We start from the raw sequence: 20,087 nt of genomic DNA, 5'->3' as shown, positions 1-20,087 counted from the left end.
TCCTGTCGTGTTGTATAAATATCCATTTTTGAGTGCATATGCCTATGGATTTATAAGATTTAACCCAATTGAGGGAAATTTAGTACTTTCATATGCACAATACATAGATGCATAATATTTTGAGAGACTCACTTAAGAGTTATCTGGCTGAATCTGGGTTTGTTTTATTAAAAAAACCACAGACTGAAGAAGCAGATCACCCACTTTCTTTTAGTGTACAGAACATCTTTTTTCATTCTTCGTTAAAGAGACACAGATGAATCTTAAATGCTTCAGCAGATTCTATCATGGAGCTTTCAGCTGAGAATCCTGTTACTGTGGCTCAGAAATAATTGTGAGGCAGACATTATTGATACTGTATTAACATAAAACAACATATTAATGGAGATATTCACATTGAATATGACGGTAAATATACACTACCTGGAAAGGAAAAGCAGAGAACAACGTTGTATATTCAACTGTTTCAAAGCATTCTCTGGGTGCAGCTTGACTTGGAATTTCCATCTTCTGCTTCCCCTCCTGCTTGTAGTTTCCGTGTACTGAAATTTGGTAAAAGTGAAATAAAAATATATTGGGTCTCTATATATAGATTTCAAAATATTCCTTCAGAACACACTTGCTGAAAATTCTATCACTGATAGCATGATTCGTTGAATGCACCTTAACAAGAATAGACTTCTATTTTTAAAGGAGAGAAAGGACAACAGTATGAAAAATAAAGGACAAAACTTATTTTTAAGGGACATCATCTCATGACACTGTTTGCTTATGATGTATGATTAGTACCACAATCACACATTTATATCACAGTGTGTCTTTGGCGTAATGGTTGCTGAAATATGGGGAAAAAGTTCATCCAGTGTTTGCTTGATACATGACATGGGATGGGAGGCCCCAGTGTCTGAGCCAAAACCCAGTGAGGTCATCACTGAGATTCAGATATTTTTAAGGAGCCTCAACTTGACCTCTAATTTTGTTTCTGGAAAACGATAGGATATTGCTTGCACACAGTTAGAATAGTTCCCAGAGCACTTTACAATATTGTCCAAATTTTACATGCAGAGAAACTAAGGCAGTGTGCTAACGGCTCAGATTTTGACCCTTTTGGTCTGATTTAATAGATTCATAGATTTATGGTCCAAAGGGGCAACTTTGACCATCAGGGCTAATCTTCTATATAAAACCGGCCATAGAACTTCCCTACCTTAATTCCTATTTGAACCAGAAGCATCTTTTTATAAACAGATCCAATCCTGATTTTAAAATGGTTAGTCATGGAGACTCCATCATAACCTTTGGTAAAATGTTCTAGTGATAAATTGTCCTCACTGTTAAACATGTGTGCCTTATTTCCAGTCTAAATTTATCTTGTTTCAATTTACTGCCATTGGATCTAGTTATACCTTTGTCTGCTAGCTTGACAAGCCCATTATTAAATATTTCTTTCCCCATGTAGGTACTTATAAACTGTGATCAAAATTTAGCCAAATAGATTAAGCTTGTTCAGTTTCTCACTGTGAGGCATGTTTTCCAATTCTTTAATCATTCTCATGGCTCTTCTCTGAACCCTGTCCGATACCTGACCGTCTTTCTTGAATTATGGACACCAGAACAGGATAAAGTATACCAGGAGCGGTCACACTGGTACTAAATATAGAGGTAATATAACCTCCCTACTTCTACTTGATATCCTGTATATGTATCCAAGGATTGCATTAGCCCTTTCAGCCACTGCCTTGCACTGGTATCTCATAGTCAGATGATTTTCCACTGTGACTCCCAAGTCTTTTTCAGAGTCACTGCTTCCTGTGATAGGGCCCACCATCTTATAAGTATGACCAGCATTCTTTGTTCTTAGATGTATAACTTTACATTTGGTCATTGTGAGGATTCATGCCCCTCGTCGCAGGACAACATGACCTAGTGGCCAGAGTCCATGGAATTGCTCCTAACAATGCCATAGGACCTTGTCATGGACTCAGCGGTGGGGGGGGAGCAGGGGGTGTTCTACCAAAACATGCTGAGGCTTACCGGAGGCAAGGTACCAGTCCGTCACCCCCCTGGGTTGCTTCCTACCAAGATGAGAGTTGGGGTCTCCGATGAATCTCTGGGTTCTCTGCGGCCTTCCAGGTCCGTTGCTGCCTCAAGCTCCACCCACGACCATGCTTCATGCTGTCCAGGGGAAGCTTCAGGTCCCAGTGAGTTCAAGGGTGGTGACTAGTTCTCCGCAGGAGCTTCTCGAGTAGGTCCTTCCCCTGCAGCCACCAGCCCAGACTGTGCTGAGTTCCCTCCTTTTATACTCCCAGAACACTTGGAGCATGCTCAGTACAACCGGGGTGGGACTTCCACTGGTCTTACGCTGCTGGGACTATTGTGGGGCGGGGCTGCCCCGTCACAATCATATTAAAACATAGATTGCTTGTGCTCCATTTGTAAAGTGATCTGGATCACTCTGTGTTAGTGAGATGTCCTCTTCTTATTTACCATTCCCTTAATCTATGTGTTATCTGCAAACTTTATCAATGGTATTTTTTGGGGGGTGGGGTTGTTGGTCATTGATAAACATATTTAATAACGTAAGGTCAAGAATCGGTCTGTGAGGGACCCCACCAGAAACACACTCGCTTGATGATGATGATTTCTCAGTTATCTGTTTTGTCAGTTATAAAACCATTTAATGTGAGCCATGTTAATTTTATATTGTTGTGATATGTTGGCTACAACCAGGAAATGTTGATGGGCAGAAAAAATGAGAAAACAACAGTGGGTAAAAAGTTAACTAAACCCCAAAGCAAGTTGAGTGCATATTCTCCTCTTCAAGCTTTGATTGAAATTTTAAGATTTTTCTTATTATATCTGAAGTGGTTAGTTTATTCCTTGCTACAGTTTCTTAGTGTAGGAGATTTAGGCAGAATGTTCATGCTTGAGTTGATTGGGATTTTAATCAATGTCCTTGAAAGTTGCCAGGCAATAGCACAATTTAGTCCTGCTCCACTGTACCACTGAGCCCAATTTCTGATTTACAGACCATGTATAGTAATTCTGACATTGTTTTACAAAACAGGTCCTTTTTACAGTTGTATAATAGCACGTAATACAAGAAAATATGCTATGTATGTGGTTTAGATTAGTGTTACAAGGGAGATCAAATCAGCTTTCTGATTAGAAAGTAGTTGGAACTTTAAATATGGAGAGGCTGTCACCAGTTCATAATAACCTAAAGACCTGTCTACTCGAGACACTGCTTCTCTCCATGTGATGAACTGCCAGAGCTGTGGTCAGTGAAGGTGCTTGAACAAGTTTCCTCTCTTTATGGATGACAGGGGACTGCTGGAAAGATGTTCTAGACTCTAGAACTTACTCTCTCCCTTAAGCTGAAATAGCTTGAACATGATGACATTACAGGCATACTGCAAAAGCCATCAAAGTCTCACAATTTTCAGACCAAACCAGTTTTTCAAGAGAGTGGGGGCAAAAAAAAAACCAAAAAAAACCCCCTTTTTTCTGGACACTAGTTTCAGCCTTATTTACTACTGTCTAGTCAATAAGTTTTCCCATAAAAGATTTCACCATAAAGCTTCCTAGGCTTAGTTCTCTACAGCACTGCTGTGGTTTGTATGATGTTAGTGCCCTCTGCACCCAGTCATGGCCTGGTTGAAGCAGAGTGGCTTGTTGCTTCTGAATAGAAAGGACATCGAAGAGTGGAGGGTGTTTTAATTTGCAAATCACTTCACAATCACTAGTCTCGTTTGAGTTTGTGGATTATTTTACTCAGCTTATTTTTACATGCATCAGAAATATTTTGTGACCCAAAGGAAAGCCTATGTAAATGCAGCTCTGTTTACCCTTTTCATGAGTCTTAACTCTGCCTGTTGTGGATTTGTTAAAGAGAATTTAAGAGACTAGATATGGAACTTATCCCAGCCATGACAGGACACAGATGTTTCAGAGATTGGAACAAGAGAGTAATACAAGGTTAGAATAAATGCTGTAAAGACCAGTTAGATTATTTCATTCATCCCAAAAGGGATAATCACTGATTTTTATTAGCAAAAGATTTACCTACTCTGGTCCTTCCCATTCTTGAATTAATGTTGGAGCTCTAAACGTTTTATGGACTGGCTGTATGGATGCTCAGAATGTATGGTGGCACATATATAGTAACAGGAGGGGAGCAGAAGCTCCAGCGGGGCAGCCAGAGCCAATCATGGCTATTGCATCCATTAGCGTCGGAGCAGGACGGGGAAAGGCATCCCATACTCCAGTTTCACCATCCCAGAGGCATGAAGTAAGAACTCCCATACAGCAGCCTGAGCCAGCCTTTGCTGTCCCACTGGAGGACACCTAGAGAGCTATTGTCTGTGCCTTTTGCTGCATACCTCCTCCTCTGGGCTGGCAATGGAAACGCTGCTCCTTCCCAGATCACCTTCTTCTCCCTGCCCTCCCAGCTCTGTTTCCCAGCCTGTGGGGGAGGAGATCTATTTGGCAGTGCACAGCACAGAACTAACACTAACTCCCTTAGCACTAATAATGGACACTTTTTATAATGAAAGAATATCACACACATGTGTATATGCGTGCGCTTGCGTGCTTCAGTTTCATCCCATTCCTTTCAATCAGATTAATTTTTCATCACTCTATTACCCCTGGTTTGATTCTGTTGTGTCACTTTCCCCCTTGTTATAGGCCCAGATTTTTGCAAGTATTTAAGCATTGCAGCTCTCACTGTTGCAATGCCTAACAGATTTAGGAGACTAAATTTCATTTTCAAAAGGGGATTAGGCAGTTAAGAGCCTAAATCCCATAGACTGTCAATGGAATACAGACTCCTGTGTGCCTAAAACCCTTTTGAAAATGACATTTAGGCTCCTAAACCAATTAGGTGTTGCAACACTGAGCCCCACAATACCTGAACAGCCATAAAAATCTGGATCATAATGCCTTAGGGAAGACTCTGTAATGGTTAGTTTGTGGTTAATTTATGTTACAATATGCAATGCAGCTAGTGTGCTTCTCCATCAACCCCTTTGCCCCCTCCAGCCTCTTCCCCCGCCCTGGAGGCTGAGCAATATCTCTAGTGGCACCCACCTATGCCCTGCAGAAAACCCCAGGTCTCCACATTGTAGTGAAATGCATTGTGAGGATGCAGCTGAATCAAATTTCAATCTGTTTTATATATGAATGCAAACATACATGGTAAATAGTAAATTCTCTGTTTTTATTGCAATTTCATTAAATGTTTGTTGGAAGGTAATTTGAAGGCCTAATATTTACAAGGAATGCTGAACCTGAACTGAGATCTAAAGACACAGTCTGGTGTGTTTAAAATGAGAAATCTCCAGGATTAAAATTGTTTTAGGAATCTTTGTATGTGATAACTAGTGTTACCTCCTTGTTACTTCTGAAGGCTCAGTGCTTCTATTAATAGTCTCCTGGTGTCATCACTGCTGTAATACAGGTCTGTAGAGCAGCAGATGTCTGCTTGATTGTTTTGCAGCTACAATGTGATTATCTAGCTCCTTCCTGTGGCACTTCACAGCTACTGCATGGGACCTAGAATACATTACCTGCAATGAGCTAGTAAAAACAATGATGGGGTCAACCTATAAAACAAGTTAATCCATCTCTCTGCAATGAATGAACATATTTTTAGGTTATATAGGGAGATGGGTGGTGGTTTTTTTTTTAGGGGGGGGGTATGTTTACCAGATACAAATCCCTACACACACACACTGCCAATTTTGTTGTCTTTCATCTGACTGAGGGGTAAAGCTTGGAAAGTCTTTGATACCAATGGTGTATATTGGTCCCTAGCACTTGTGGTCATCTAAAGGTAAGCCAGGATTTGGTATGAAATGTGAAGAAAGGGAAAGCAGTAAGTCACCCCAAAAGTTACTGGAACGATTGGCTTCACTGACTGAAATTGTACCTGGAAATGTATATCAACCGAAGAAGGGTTAGATACATATTCCAGAGACTGCCAATGACTGCTTTACGGTGGGTTGCTGCTGCTTTTTTTGCTTAACTGTGATTGGTGAAGGTTGTTAATAAATGCACACTCCTACTTACAAGGTAGAACCAAATGTCAAAGATCCTGATGTTTCAATTATTTTGCTCTTTAGATCATTTCTATTCATTAACAAGTAATTGTCCTCATTTGCTTAACTGGGATTCAGAAACCTAAATTACAGGTTATAATTTACTGACTATCGTTTGTTAAATGAAAAGCATTGGCTTCCATTTTGCCTATAATTTAAATCACTCTACTTTCATTTTCTGGATTTATAGTTTAATCATCTTAATATTTTGCCCTCTCACACGATTCACATAATGTCCCAAAGAACTTTTTTGTTTTCTTAATGATCATACGGAAAGCCAGATGGAGAGATGGAAGAGAAAGCAATATTTAAAAATAACACACTTACTGCAGGCAGCTTTGCTGCCTGCAATTGACAGGATGCTGCCATACACCTGGGATGCATTTGATTTACAGCATTTTACGGTATTGATTTTCAGCACAGCAGGAGCCTTCCTTCCATTCTGTGCTTGGTTGAGCTCAGTGTTTCAATATTTTTAGTCTCATTAAATTTGATATTCCAGTTTTTGTGTCTGAACATTTCTTTCTTTAAAGAGAAAAATAAACTGTTGGAGACCCACATTAATTTTAGCTTTAACGATTAGCTGAAGTAAAAACTTGGCACTGTTAACTTAGTACAAGGGTTAAGTAATTTAGCAGGTTGATGTGCTTAACTATTCAATTTAAACTGTAACTTTTGGAAGACTAAACAATATATGGATTGTGTCTGAGATCAGAGGTTTTAACTTGTAGGTCACTGATTCAAATCCAGTCCATACTGGCAGAGACTCTGGGCCTGGTTCTCTGATGCCCTCTAGTGTGCCACGAAGGGGCTGTAAAGGCTGTAGATCTGCTTACCGGAGAATTCCTCTGAGTAGGGAGTAACCTGAACAACAAATACCCAGCATAGCCTGGTCTACACAACACCCTCACAGCCCGTGGCAGAGGGAGCATGGCCAGAACACCACTGCAACCCAGCTGTTCTTGGCTATTGCAATAGGCCCTTGTGGGCAGCCAGGCATATTTTAGGGCGTCTGTGAGGCTGTTCTTGCTTATTTCGAGTGCTGGGCAGGGCATTGGATGGCACCAGAATGTGATGAGGCACTAAGGTAATATAAAGCTACCTTTGCCCTCTGTGATGTTTTGGGGACCACCCAGACCAGTAAGGGGATTTGTCACCACCTGCCCTTTAACTACAGGGGCATTTGTGCTGTGCACCTATGCTTCAATTCCCTGATACCAATAGCCTACCCACAAGCATCAGGTCTGATCCTGGCTCTCACCAACCTAGTTACGCCTTGCAGGGTGACACCAACAGCCCTTCCAGTCACGCGTCTCCCCAAACATGTTCTCCCTGAATTCTTAATTACCAGACCCTCAGACCATTCTCCTCTGGTCACCACTGAAGGCATGAAACCAGACACCTAGATACCAGCTTAAATTGGCACATACGCTTCATGCAGTTTGTACACTAGAGACTGGCTTGGGATGCAAATAAAAAGTTTATATAATAGAACGACAGATTCAGAGATGAAATCCTAAGGGAAAGCAAACACATACAAGTCACACAGAAAATAAACGTAATAATGCAATCTCAGGCTTCACACTTACTATTAGATAAAATCGCTTTTCTAATACAAGTTACCTGTTGCCTTAAAACACTTTCCCTGTACCCCCTAGCTGTAGGAGTGAGCCAGTGTTCACAGACCATTTCCTTCCTAGAGGCAGGCCCCCAGGTTCTAGATAAACAACCTCAGTTCCAAGCCTGCTTTTAAAGGCCTTTACCTCCCCGCCCCCTTCATTCCTTCATTCCACAGTGACTCATGGTTAATTAGAGGGGGAAATTTCCTCTGGATATGATGTTTGCGGCCTGGATGGTCTTTCAATTTTGAGTTGTCTCAGTGTCTTTTCTATAACTCTAATGGTCCACCATGGTCCTTTCCTTGCTTGGGCAATGAATGAACTTGTAGCTGTTTCATGAAAACAACTGATGTCGGAGGAGCCACTCCCTGCCCGATGGTTCACCTGCTGTGAGGTGTAACTGAAGTTTATGAGCACAGTTTTCTATATTCACAAATATATAAATGCATAACCATGGTGTATAAAGAGGGCCAGCTCATGACCATCAAGTTCAGAACATTACAAGCTTTCATAAGAGACCTTACTAGACATATTTTATAGTACAATGACATAGTATGCAATCAGTTGGTTGAACTACTTATTTTGGGAGTTTAAAATTTTTGCTCTTCTCTTGGGGTGTCTGGAACCTGATGATCACCCCCACTCTATTTTTTCACTAAGCAGTCCAGAATCAGGCACTGAAAGTCGTTTCTTATTGAAAGTCTTGTCTGGCCCATGAAAAAGAACTTGCTGGTCTCAGTCATGTTCCTAACACAGAAATGCCCACTGCACAAGATGCATCACTACAAACATTGCTAAAATTGTTGGCTGCTTCAATAGACAGCCTAAGTATTCAATGTACACAAAAGGCTGAACGGCCCTATTCAGGCTTTCCATAGACGTCCTTTCTAAGTCGAGTCACATTGATAGGCCAGAACTTGCTGCTGGCCATGCCGTATTCTGTGGGTAAATATAGGCAAGTTCAGCTAGGAAACAGGCTGTTAAAAATAGCGTAGTACAGATGCTTTGTGTAGGTGGGAGGATGGCTGTGGTAGGGAAGAATATGATGGGCGTTGAGACAGTGTTTCAGTTCTTTCATGCTATTCAAAATGCAGCTATTTTTTATAGCAGATGCTAAATGCTCTATATCTGGATAAGGGGAGTGGGTGGCAGTTACTGATCGGGTATCAGGGAAACATAGTGCTCTAGACAGTGGCCCAGTTTATATATTGCCTGTTTAAACAGGTTTGAAAATAGTTGTAAGGTCCAGGCATGGCAAAATGCAATAAAGGGTTTGAAAAAATATGACTTCATTCTGTAGCATTTAACTGGTTCTGAGAAACTAAGGTAAATAGGAAGGGGGTGAGGGTGCAATGACAGAAGTGGGATTACAGTTTATCCCTCTGACCCTTTCTAACTTACATATTAAAAAATTGTGTCTAGACCTTTGTGAGTGGGACTTTACAGGGTTGTGGAGAGGGCAATAATTAACTAGAGTCAATGACAGAATGCCAGGTTGGTATATATTTTGGCAGCTAGAGAAAGTGTCTGTTTCTTCAGACTCTTATAGGCTGCCAACTTCAATGACTGGAGAAGGTTTCTAATATCTCCTTGCTATTTGTAACAGTTGGCTACAGCTCTTTTTTCACTGAGCAATATTGGCATAATGGAGTAACAGTACAATAGACTAACTTGTGGAAGGAAGGATGTCTTCTCAATAGCAACAACTTTTTAAAAGACTCCTTTTAAAACCTGAAAGCTTCTGTTCTGTAGAAAGCAAACAAAAATTGCAGATGGATCCTAAACCCATAGGATATGGATTTTTCCAGTGTTTGTTTATAAGACGATCTAGTATATGAGCATTTACACAAAGTGATTAAAGCACAGAATTGGGAATTAGTGTATCTGGTTATGTTCCCAGCTCTGTTCAGCCTCGAGAGATTCACTTAAATTGCTCTGTGTCTCAGGTTCCCCTCCCCTAAAAAGAGATTCATTATGTTTAACTATCTCACAAGGATACTAAGGCTAAATTTATGAATGCCTAAAGCACATTGAGATCCTCGCATGGTGGGTGCTACAGAAGTGCAATGAATTACTACTTCATTTTAGCTGACAACAGATGTGAAATCAATCTGACATTTCTCCTATATTCCACACACAGATCCCCCAGATATGCACAACATTCAGCAACCCAGATTGATTTTGGAGTGGGTATGCTAGAGAACCAATGATTTATGATTAAAGCACCCCTCCCCCCCCTTAGAAAGAAAGGTAACAGCATATCGGAATTTCCCCCTTATTCATTTCTAAAGCACTTTGTTTCACAGCAGATTCTGCCAAGTGCATCTACTGTATTCCTCACAGCAATGTATGAAGTATCAAAATGAAGTTCGGAACTATATTTGGATATCAAAGATTGTTTAATTTCCCCTGCTCTTGAATGTCAGAATGACAAGCAGTTCAAGAATGCTAGGGGAAACCAATGCAACTTGAAAAGGCCCGGGCCTTAGTTCAAATTGCTCTGTTTCAGCATTGCAAGTGGTTAAATCATCACAGACACTGGGACCACACAGATATAGAATTTGTTCTGTTCTTTTCTGTTATCGTATTGTTGAGACTGGTCTTCTATGGCACAGATAACATAGACTCCCTGTTAACATTGTTAACTGTTCAAGCCTAATGTCGAAGTTGAATAGTCTTCTGTCAGATGTGTATGTAAAAAACAGTGGCAAGAGAGAAAACTCATTGTCAAGGAAATGAGTAAGTCAGTAGTTCATTCCAACAAGCAGTAATAAGACTGCATTAGTAAAATAAGTGATGGCTCCGGGAGGAAGCATAGCAGTGACTCACTGTGGTGTGTGGGTTTTTTTTTTCTTAGACTTGCACTGTGTTTGAAGCAGCATGTCCCTCAATTTAAAGACTTCTAGGAGAAAAAGATTTTTGTAAGCATAATTGAACAAATAAACAAGATGACATGGTCTGGTGCCAGATCCTGCAAGATGGTGAGTATCCTTGTGACACTTTCGGGGGTCACATGAGGTGTTCAGGTGAATTAGCAACACGTGACCACTGTGAGATGGAGCCCTATATGGGCTCACCAGGGGACGTGCTCCCCAGTCATTGGTTGCTGGCAACGCAAGCACTCTGCTTCAAGCTTCAGGTGCCCTGCTCTTTCCTCCTGCAGGCTAGTGAATTACACCACACTTTGTTATATTTGAGTGCCAGTCCCTTATCTTCTGGAAACCCGCAATGTACACCGCTCTGTGGAAGCAGAGCACCCAATTCACTGCTTTCACCTCACTTCAACACTCTTAGCGGGTCACTTAGGTGTGTCTGTAACAAAACCAGATTGAAGTTTATTTATCAGAGTTTGAGATAGAGATTCAGATAAAAGCAAATGAAAGGATTTGGAAACATAAAGTTACAGTAAAAAAACTACCATAAAATACAATCAATAGCCTATAAACATTAACAAGTTACTTTCCTGTCTGATAAGGTATTTCTCACCCAATGGACAATTCTTGCAGTGCCTGTCAAGTTTAGAAAGCTGGGATCCACCTTTTTCCTCTTTAATGGATAATAACTTGCACCAATTCTGCTCTGATACGGTTGCAGGCTATTGTCTCTGAACCCAGGGGCTCCCCTCTTTAGAGAGCTCTTCAAGGGCTTGTTGTTTTTTGTCAGTGCTCATTTCCATCTGGTCCAGGCAGCAAGCAAACTGCTGTCTCTGCAAATGTCCAGTTGTTCTCAATGTTGATTGAGTTAGCCCTGAGACTCCACCTTACCTCAGGTGAGAAGTTTCATTTTAACAGTTTTGCAACCTAATAATTTATGAGTGGTTCTCAAACTTTTTTTCGCTGACCACTTGAAAATTGCTGAGGAACTCGGTGGACCACTTAATGATCTTTCCAAATGTTGTTTGTACCGATAGCTAACTATTGCAAAGCACTTTGGATAAAAGCACTATATAAAAAAACCTTAATAATAATTAACGTTTTTTGTTCTACAGATAAAAGCACACAACTCATATTTTAATATCCGTAGTCTTACCTTTATAATGTGATGGATGTGCCCACTCTCCCCTGCCGCAGCAGCCCCCAAGCTGGGGCTGGGAAGGAGGAGGGTCTCTCCCCCCACCACAGCAGCCACAGAGCTGAGGCTGGGGAAGAGGGTTGTTTCTCCCCGGTAGCCGCAACCCTGGAGCTGGGGAAAGTCACCGCTTTCTCTGGCTGCCGCAGCCCTGTATATCCCAAATTCCCTCCACCTCCTCTTCTCACTCCACTGCCCCCTCCCACCTACTCTCTATTCCCCCCAAGACACCTTACATATGCGTCTTCTCCAGGGTCCAGGCACTTAATTAGTGGAGCCATACCTGCAAGTCTCCGCTAATTAGGTGGGTGCCCCTTCATTCTCTAGTATGTGGCTGCCCAGCTGCGCACCTTAGAGGGAACTATCCTCGGACCACCTGAATGTAGCTCAGACCACAGTTTGAGAACCTCTTATCTACATTTTACATATCTCTTAAGGTATTTCCCATACAAGTATCTCACAATAACCATGACAATCAACTAGTTCTTAGCTTTTGGCAGAAAATGCACATGATCCCTTTGGTTAAATAGTAAGAAGATGGTTGGATGCAGAGAAAATATATCTGCCTGGATACGTCTGTGTCACAGTCCTCAGCTCCCACTTGAAGGTGCTCATCACATCACAGTATTAGGGTCCTAATGAAAAGCAGATGGAACTGTTGACTTGTATCATCATCTCTGCATGTCTTCTCCATCCTGTGTGTGTTGGATATGAGGTTGTTCTATCAAATGGTGTGGGGGCATTTTGTGTTTATACTCAAGGAATCTTTTTAAAGATAGATAATTATCAGCCCTTCAGGTATTCTGATAATCATGAACTATGAAGGCCTGCTTCTCTATTTCACATGCCATTTTCTTCAGAGAGTTTGGTGTAAAAGAAACAGCACATCAGCATGAGAACATTCTTACAGTTCCGTATCTCTGATATACATGCTTCTCATTTTTTACAAATAACTTGTGAGCAGTTGGATCCCTGAAAGAATGGGCTGAATGAGATGTGCATTCTCTTACTGGGGGTGGGAGGGGAGGAGGGCAAGGCAGATAAGAGGGTGGTGATCCCTGCAGAAAAAGAGGAACTGAAACCATATATTCCTTTCCAGCTGGTTGATATTTTATTTATATCAACAACAGTTTAAGCTTTTCATTTTTGGACCATTTTGTAGGTGAAGGATCTCCTGGGTGTATCACTGCTGAGGTGTGGTCCATTGACATTGCTTTGAAAAATGCTGATTTACATGATAAATATCTTTCAATATTGGTGGCTTTGTAACTTTTTCTTTAACGTGTTAAAATATTGAAAAAAGGGAACCTGTTGGGATGTTTTGCTTGTTTGCAGGACACTGTCGATTCTTTGGATATTAGATAGAAAACAGCAGCTGTTTTGTGAGAGGGATCGTTTGAGTTGTTGTCAGACTTGGGGTTAGTATAGCTGATTATGTCTGGGTGTGCAGCATGAAGAAGGAAATGCTTGACAAAGTTTTTTTTTTTTTTTTAAATTTGTAATATGAAACTAACCCAATGTAATTGGGTCAGATATTAAATTACATGTGGTTCAGTGGGTCAGTTTCATTGGAGTAGAGAAAATAGTTCAGATTATAGTATACTATAGTAATAGTTCAGAGAATGGCTCTCTTGAATTCTTTCAAATAATCTCTCTCAAAGTTGAAATCCCGGTAGTAGAGAATGCGTGCTGATGTACATTTGATATACAGGTTTTATTATTGTGAATTCAAGGTGTTCCACATACGTTGTAATGCAATCTTTAGAGCACTCCTTATAACCACGCATTCTGTATAGGCCACATATGCTAAAGAAACACTACTTTAGAAATGTTTTAGAGCAGGAGTTCTTAAACTTCTTTGCACCGTGATCCCCTTCTGACAACAAAAATATTACTACACAAGGCTAGGAGGGAGGCCAAAGCCAGAGCTTCATCACCCAGGGCTTCGGCTTCGGCTTCAGGCCCAGGCGGTGGGGCTCAGACTTCAGTCCTGGCCCCAGCAAGTCTAATGCCAGCCCCATGAACCCTATCACAATGGGGTCGCAACCCACTTTGGGGTCCTGACCCACAGCCTGAGAACTGCTGTTTTAGAAAGATTAAAAACATTTTAATGGAACTGCTTTTCATCTCCCTCCTCTCCTAAACCAGGTGAATGGGCATCACCACAGTGGATGACGTCAGAGTTAAAAAATGCATGGTGCTGTCTAAAGTCATCTTCTGGGTAAACGGGAAATCTAGCGTGGCCACTCTTACAGAAGTGCTCTTTGGGAATGGGAGAAAGCAGGACCCTCTTTCATTTCCAGAATGTAATGCAGAGAAATTATTTTAAGTTCTGCAGTAGTCAAGATAACCAGTTATTGACATATCCTCAGGTACTTGAGAATAAAAACCTTAGATCAAGCAAGTTATCCTGTATTTTATGACATTCCTTATTACCAAGTGGAGAGGAGCCTTGTGATGAAGTGTCCAGGAACTTACAGAACTTACATGGAACCAAAGTTCCCAGGAGCCTTTGAAACTCTCTCTTTCACCCTAAGTGCAATACTTTGTGGTGAGGCGCAGTAATTGTGTCATGCTGGAGAACAGATGCTGATCTTGTGGTTAAGGTACAGAACTGGGATCCAGCCCCAGATTCTCTTCCTGCTTCTGCCACAGATTTCCTGTGTAATGGGAGCAAGTTGTTAACTGCTCTGTGCCTCTGTTTTTAATCTGTAAAATGGAGATACTACTGTTTCCCTAGCTCCCCAGGGTTCTGTGTGGTTAAATAAATGCATGTTTATAAAGTGAGTTGAGATCCTTGGATGGAAGATGTGCAAGTGCAACATATTGTATGTTTTCTTCCAATGGTAATATCACAGTTTATGGAAATACTTTAAAAAGTCATTGTGTATAGTATATAGTGAAGGCTAGAATTACCACAAAGTCTATGATATCTTTTGCCAGCAGAGGATCCTATGGCAGTAGTAAGTGATTACACTTTTCCTTATGCCAGGGATGGAGAGCAGAGGGGATCAGCGCAGTCCACGAGGTAGGCAGTGTTGGCTGAGAAGAGGCTGCTGGGGCACTGATTCAGCACTTCTTCACACAGAGGGGTGTCTCCAGGCACCAGCACACTAAGCGCGTGCCTGGGGCGGCAAGCCGCAGGGAGCGCTCTGCCAGTCTCTGCGAAGGCGGCAGGCAGGTTACCTTCGGCAGCATGCCTGAGAAGGGTCCGCTGGTCCAGCGGCTTCGGCGGACCTCCTGCAGGCTTGCCTCCAAATCTGCGGGACCAGGGACCTACTGCAGGCAAGCTGCCGAAGGCAGCCTGCCTGCTGTGCTTGGGGCGGCAAAATACCTAGAGCCGCCCTTGTCTGCACAGCACTCTCTTTGAGCTTGCAATGGTAGCCACAGCTGCCCCTTCTTGTGAGAACGACTCATAGTATTTTCTGAGATGCAGTGGTCCTTGCTGATAAATGGAGGTGTAATTTCCACCTCCTTTCAACTGGTGAATCTGATCCCTCTGTGTGTATATACTGTACATCAGTTGTCTCCAACCTTTTTATGCACAAGATCACTTTTTTTTAATTTAAGTGCAACTCAGGATCTACCCCATCCCTTCCCTGAGGTCCTACCCCACTCATTCCATCTCTCCATTTCTTGCTCTCCTCCACCCTCACTCACTATCACTGGGCTGGGGCAGGGGGTTGGGGTGCAGGAGGGGGTGCAGTCTCTGGGAGGGAGTTTGGGTGCAGGAGGGGGCTCCAGGCTGCAGCAGAGGGTTGGGGTGCAGGAGGTGGTTCGGGGCTGCAGGACGGGGTATGGGGTGCTGGCTCTGGGAGGGGGCTCAGAACTGGAGGTTGGAGTGCGGGCTCTCGTCGGGTGTCACTTACTTTGGGTGGCTCCTGGTCAGTGGTTTAGTGGGGCTAAGGCAGGCTCCCTGCCTGTCTCAGCCCCATGCCGCTCCTGGAAGCAGCCATCACGCCCCTGCGGCCCCGGGGAGGATTGGGGGGAGGGGAGCACATGGCTGCCTGTGCTGCCCCTCTCTGCAGGCACTGCCCCTAAAGCTCCCTTGGCTGCAGTTCCCCATTCCTTCCTGTTCTTGCGGGGGCGGTGCTTGCAGGCAGGAGCAGTGTGTGGAGACTCCTGCCCCCCGCACCCGCAGGGGCCTCAGGGGCATGCTGGCCACTTCCAGGAGCTGCATGGGGCCAAGGTGGGCAGGAAGCCTGCCTTAGCCCAGCTGTCCCTGGGCTTTTAGTGGCCGGAGATCGCGATCAGCTGTCATAGGCTCCAGGATCGACCAATCGAGCACGATCTACTACTTAGTGACCACTGCTGTACATGTAGCTGTGCACTCTGTTTCAGTATCTATCCACAGACTTTCTGTACAACTATTCTTACTCCCTTTGCTCTGTTCTGGGACGTCCTTCGGCTAACGTTTTTTAACCTTGTGCTGTCAAGTGGCATCTGTTGTTGAATAAGATGAGTTGGTCAAACTCACCCCACCCCTCATTTTCATGAAGAATGGACACAATATACTTTCAGACTATATGCTGTAATTCCATTGACATGACTACTGTACATTTGTTGCTCTCACTCTCTTCTGTGCACATTATGGCAGGCTTAACTATAGGCGATAGAGCAAATGAAATGTCGCAGAACAGCAGGAAGTTGTGATTATTTGCATAAAATAAGCAGAAGCATTTTCAAATACAGTATTATAAATATCAGACCCAGTGAACCATTACACACACACATTTCTGTTACCATTTCCTTTAAAATCAGATATTTTAAATTGATTGGGGGGTGTGTGCGTGTGCATGTGTAAATTTAGAGAGATACAAGTGGAGGGTGGTGTGGTTATGGTGGAAGTGATTGATCTGTGACAGCAGTTTCCTTGATAGTCATAAGGGGAATTTTTTTCTTGGTCACACTGAGTTTGAACACTCATGAAACAAACTGAATCATTTCAAGTTTAAAATAACAGACAAAATGGCAAGAGGAGGGGAGGACTGTGTTTTTTAAAATAATGTTAAGACAGTTTCCTTTAGTGCTGACTTCTTAAAGTGGAATGTGATGCAGATTAGTTCTCATATGTAAGCCAACATTTGTCTTAACAATTTTTATTGTCTTCTTTCTCTCGTCCCCTCTTTCTCTGCTTCCTTCTCCTCTGCTCTGCAGATTTACACTGATTGGGCTAACCACTACCTAGCAAAATCTGGCCACAAGCGGCTGATCAAGGATTTGCAACAGGATATTGCAGATGGAGTTCTGCTAGCAGAAATCATCCAGATCATTGGTAAGACCTGTGCTCAGAGAAGCAGCATGAGCTGACTCCTTGCATGGGGGGCGGATGTGAAGGGGGGAGAGAATATATAACTTAAGTTGGATATATTTAACAATGAAATTAATCCAAATAATATATCCTGACTTGGTCCATATATCTCTGAAATATATGTGTTTTTTCCTTCTTAATTAATATATATATGTATGTGTGTATGTTTATGTGAGGATGTTTGGAAGTGGCTGTTTAACTATACTTTAAATGGCCCAAACTGTTTCTTACACACTTTGAATCTTCAGAAATGAAGGCTGCATTACAGCATATGTCTCCCATGTGTGCATTTTGTTAATTGGCGTGGCTCATACTTTTGAGGATGCCTTGAAACTATATCCTGACCCTGCAAAGACAATTTTGGAAGACTTCGTGTCAGCAGTCATTTGGCAGGGGCTGAAGAATTAGCAGCAACCTCCTTCGCACTTCCCTTTTGCATGATTTGTGCATGTGGAAGAAACTGCTGCTTACAAGAGTGTTGTTACTGTAGGGCTGTACTGTACTGGGGAGGGAGCTCTGTGTCAACAAACCACTGCACACTTTATTGCTTTGCCTTTTCTATTTTTCTTCTGTTGTCCTCCCCCCCCTTCATTTATTCTTGTGGGGTTTTTTTCACTTTATTGTTTTTCTTTAGCCAATGAAAAGGTTGAAGATATCAATGGCTGTCCCAGGAGCCAATCTCAAATGGTAAGAATAACGTAAATTCTTAGTAAATATTAGAATCTCTTCTCTTTGTTAAGATGCTTTTTAATGATTATTTATTTTGTTTAACTGTGGAATACTCAAACCCATGTTTACTACAAACTCCTAATTCTCTTTTAATCTTACTGATACCTTTATGCATATGTTTGGTGTTTGTCAATTCACTTTAGTACAAACTATCTCAGGGTCTTGAGTTAGCTGAGCAACAAAATTTCTTGAGTCCCAGTTAACATAGTGAACTGTTGTAACTAACCTGCTCTTCTCCTGAATATCCAGATAATTTCATTTAACTTCAGTTTTAAAGGCAATAAACCTCACAATAAATGTTAAGGGGAGCCTTTGTGTCTGGACAGCTGGTTTTAAATACAGGCCTTGCCAACTTATTTTTGAATATAAATAGCCTTTTGGCTTGTCCACTCTGAAGTCCATTTAAATGCACTGACTCCAGTATTTTCAGAAATAGCATGTTAGTCATATAGCTCTCTGACCTATAACTGGCATCCAGCTAAAGGCAGTTTAATACTCTCAGATAAATAGCCTTAATTGACTATGATCCAGATGGAGGCTTATTAATTTTTTGTTGTCTTGATTGGTTAGTAAACTCCAGGCTTAATACGAGAGAACTTCATTAGCAGGTTGTAGAAATGACGGTACAAAATCTGATTTTCCGTTACGTCACCTCTCACCTACAGCAATCATTTGATATCGACACTGTGCTGTCTTTGAACTGTTCCACTAGACCAATTCCAAGGAATTGTAACTGCTTATTCTCATTCAAATAATGGGTGACTAATTTACACACATTCACTGCAGGCAAGGCTTTGGGAGTGAGAAGATTTGGATATATCTTTTGGTGAGGTTGCATAGTAGCAAACTACTGGAACTAGACAAGAAAGTGGAAATTGGAGATTATCAAGAGTATTTACATTTAGTCACCTTTTTCCAGGCAAGTTTTATTCTGTAAACTGGAAAAAGAATAAAGGGAGAGATTTTTAGGTAAAATGAAACTAAGTAATTATGTGGTTGTTTTTTAAACTTGACAGAAACCAAAATCATTAAAATGGACAGTATTGTTTAGTCTTGTCTCTGCTTTCTAACTTATAAACATACACACACACACTCACACACACAGAGTTGTTATTATTATTCATTGCTTGTATTACAGCAAAAAGTAGAGGTACCAGCTGAGAGTGGTGCCGCATTGTGCTAGGCACTATGCACACAAGTACTAAAAGTCAATCACTGTCCTGAAGTACCAAGACACATGTTAAGGGCAGGAGGAAAAACAAAAGTGTGGAGAAGTAAAGACTTACCCAAGGCTGCACAGGGGCTGGGAATTGAACTCCGTGTGCTAGGCCATACTGCCGCCCTTGTTAGTGTTTTAATAGCATTTTAGGTCTGTACATCTTAAAGCAACGTGCCAGGGTTAGGAGGCATCATTTTCTCCAGTTTTGCAGATGGGAAAATGGAGGTGGTGAGATGTTAAGAGGTTTGCCCAATGGAATACAGTCATGGGAGAGCTGGTAATAGCACCCAAGTCTCCTGAGTACTTGCAGCTTGTACTGTGCCCTAGCTACTGAATCTTGCTGCTTCCTTTTCAATAGCTGTTTGCCATATGCTTGCTTTCCTGGCATCATTTTGCTGTTTTTTTTGTTTCATATGATAGTCGCTGTTTGCCCTTGCTTTCTCTCCTCCTGCACCCCAGCACAAGTCGTAACTCTTCCGCCGGGGTAGCTTTCTGCTTTTCTCCTTAATTTTTTTCATTTTGCTAGATTCATAGATTTCCAGGCCAGAAGGAACCACTGTGATCATCTAGTCTGAGCTCCTGTATCACACAGGCCATAGAACTCCCCCAAAATATGCTAAGATCGCATTCTTTTTCTACTTCATTTTCAATGAAAGTGTCCCTGGAAAAAGTATTTTTATTGAAAATGTAAAATAAAACAACTTTAATTTTTTAATAATTTTTCCATACAGTAAAAATTAAGTACATAAATGCTGATGCAAAGTAGCTAGAAACCTAGTAGTTCTGGGCCACTTAATATTGCTCCTGAGTAGAGGGAATCTTTGTGTGTTGTAGTGGCCCATTGTCTCATCCCACTCCTGGTTGAATTCATAAGGTCATGGGCAGGACATACTTATGCCTCAGGACTTCACAGTGCTGGAAAAGTCCATTGAGGACATTGGCAGCCTTCAGGAATAAAGCTGTCTTTGCCCCACCTCTAGCTTATGTGAAGAAAGAGGACATTTACCTGGGTGTCCTACTGTTGAGAACATAACTTGTTC

The 20,087-nt window shown here is 41.9% G+C and overlaps 1 protein-coding gene across 13 annotated transcripts in view; it reads left to right on the top strand.

Moving 5' to 3' along the window:
* The window catches only part of NAV3 (neuron navigator 3), an 854,219-nt gene that overhangs the window by 560,220 nt on the left and 273,912 nt on the right, over positions 1-20,087 (top strand). For all 13 annotated transcript variants that reach the window (XM_030548663.1, XM_030548662.1, XM_030548658.1 and 10 more), the window contains 2 exons: positions 16,946-17,063; positions 17,734-17,786. In XM_030548663.1, coding sequence (XP_030404523.1) covers positions 16,946-17,063; positions 17,734-17,786 — 171 coding nt within the window. The remainder of the gene's footprint in view (positions 1-16,945; positions 17,064-17,733; positions 17,787-20,087) is intronic.

The sequence above is a fragment of the Gopherus evgoodei genome, chromosome 1 (genome assembly GCF_007399415.2).
Source record: "Gopherus evgoodei ecotype Sinaloan lineage chromosome 1, rGopEvg1_v1.p, whole genome shotgun sequence".
NCBI classification, from domain to species: Eukaryota; Metazoa; Chordata; order Testudines; family Testudinidae; genus Gopherus; species Gopherus evgoodei.
Note: the sequence above shows the minus strand (reverse complement) of the source record. Positions and strands in the feature narration are given on the sequence as shown.